The sequence below is a fragment of the Frankliniella occidentalis genome, unplaced genomic scaffold, assembly GCF_000697945.3.
Source record: "Frankliniella occidentalis isolate FOCC.00 unplaced genomic scaffold, Focc_3.1 Scaffold73, whole genome shotgun sequence".
NCBI lineage: Eukaryota > Metazoa > Arthropoda > Insecta > Thysanoptera > Thripidae > Frankliniella > Frankliniella occidentalis.
The window spans coordinates 430,473-431,247 of NW_026267203.1; the positions used below are offsets into that span (position 1 = coordinate 430,473).

At 65.3% G+C, this 775-nt stretch overlaps 1 protein-coding gene across 1 annotated transcript in view; it reads right to left on the reverse strand.

Moving 5' to 3' along the window:
• LOC113213586 (mitogen-activated protein kinase kinase kinase 1) overlaps window positions 1-775 on the reverse strand; it is a 22,293-nt gene that overhangs the window by 19,795 nt on the left and 1,723 nt on the right. Inside the window, exon 2 of the mRNA XM_052268624.1 lies at window positions 101-220. Coding sequence (XP_052124584.1) covers window positions 101-220 — 120 coding nt within the window. The remainder of the gene's footprint in view (window positions 1-100; window positions 221-775) is intronic.

The following is a 775-nucleotide window of genomic DNA, read 5'->3' on the forward strand; positions in this document are numbered from 1 at the left end:
CTGGAAATACTTCAATTTTTCTAGTTTTTTGTGGAATAGTTTCCAATTTTTGCAGAAAAACAAGTTTGGAGCTTAAAATCCCTGTTCCAAAGACGCGTACCTGGTCGATGGCCGGCGCTGGACATGCCCCCGCTGGTAGTGGGGGCGGCACGGGCGCGGAGGCGGAGGAGGCGGCGGCGGCGACGGCGGGCTGCGTCTGGGGCAGGTGGTGTCTCGCTACCTGGAAACACGAAGGCATAAAGTTCGATCACTGAGGCTGTGCGACGACTGCCACCTCCTATTGCGACGGGGACGGGAGCGTCAGAGTCAGGGCGCCTGGCCGCTAGGCAACGCCGGCGGACGCCTGCAGGGTGTGTTGCCTATCTCTGTGCGGTCGGGCGCTCAGCACACGCGCAGCGCGCAGCCAGCGTCGCGGACGACGTCGCGGCCAACGGCACGGCGACGGCAAGGTCCGTGCGAGTGGTGCAATGCAATGTCGGCTCAAATGGCTCAAAGGAGGCGGGACCCGCAGGACGCGCACCACGGCGGCCGCTCCGAGTGTCGACCACGAGGCTAGCACGGTCAGCAGGGTCAGCACGGCTGCGAGCAGCAGGTCAGCGCCCAGGGCCCAGGACTCCCGCGGCCAAGAACCTCCTCTTTCTCGCGCGCTCGGCGGGCGGCACCGGGGAGGGACTGACCTGGGGGGAAGGCGGGGAGGAAGCCGTGTGCGTGAGAGGTGAATGGACATACTTTGAGGTGGAGAAGGGGGGAGGGGGGGCGGCACCAAGGCCTCTCC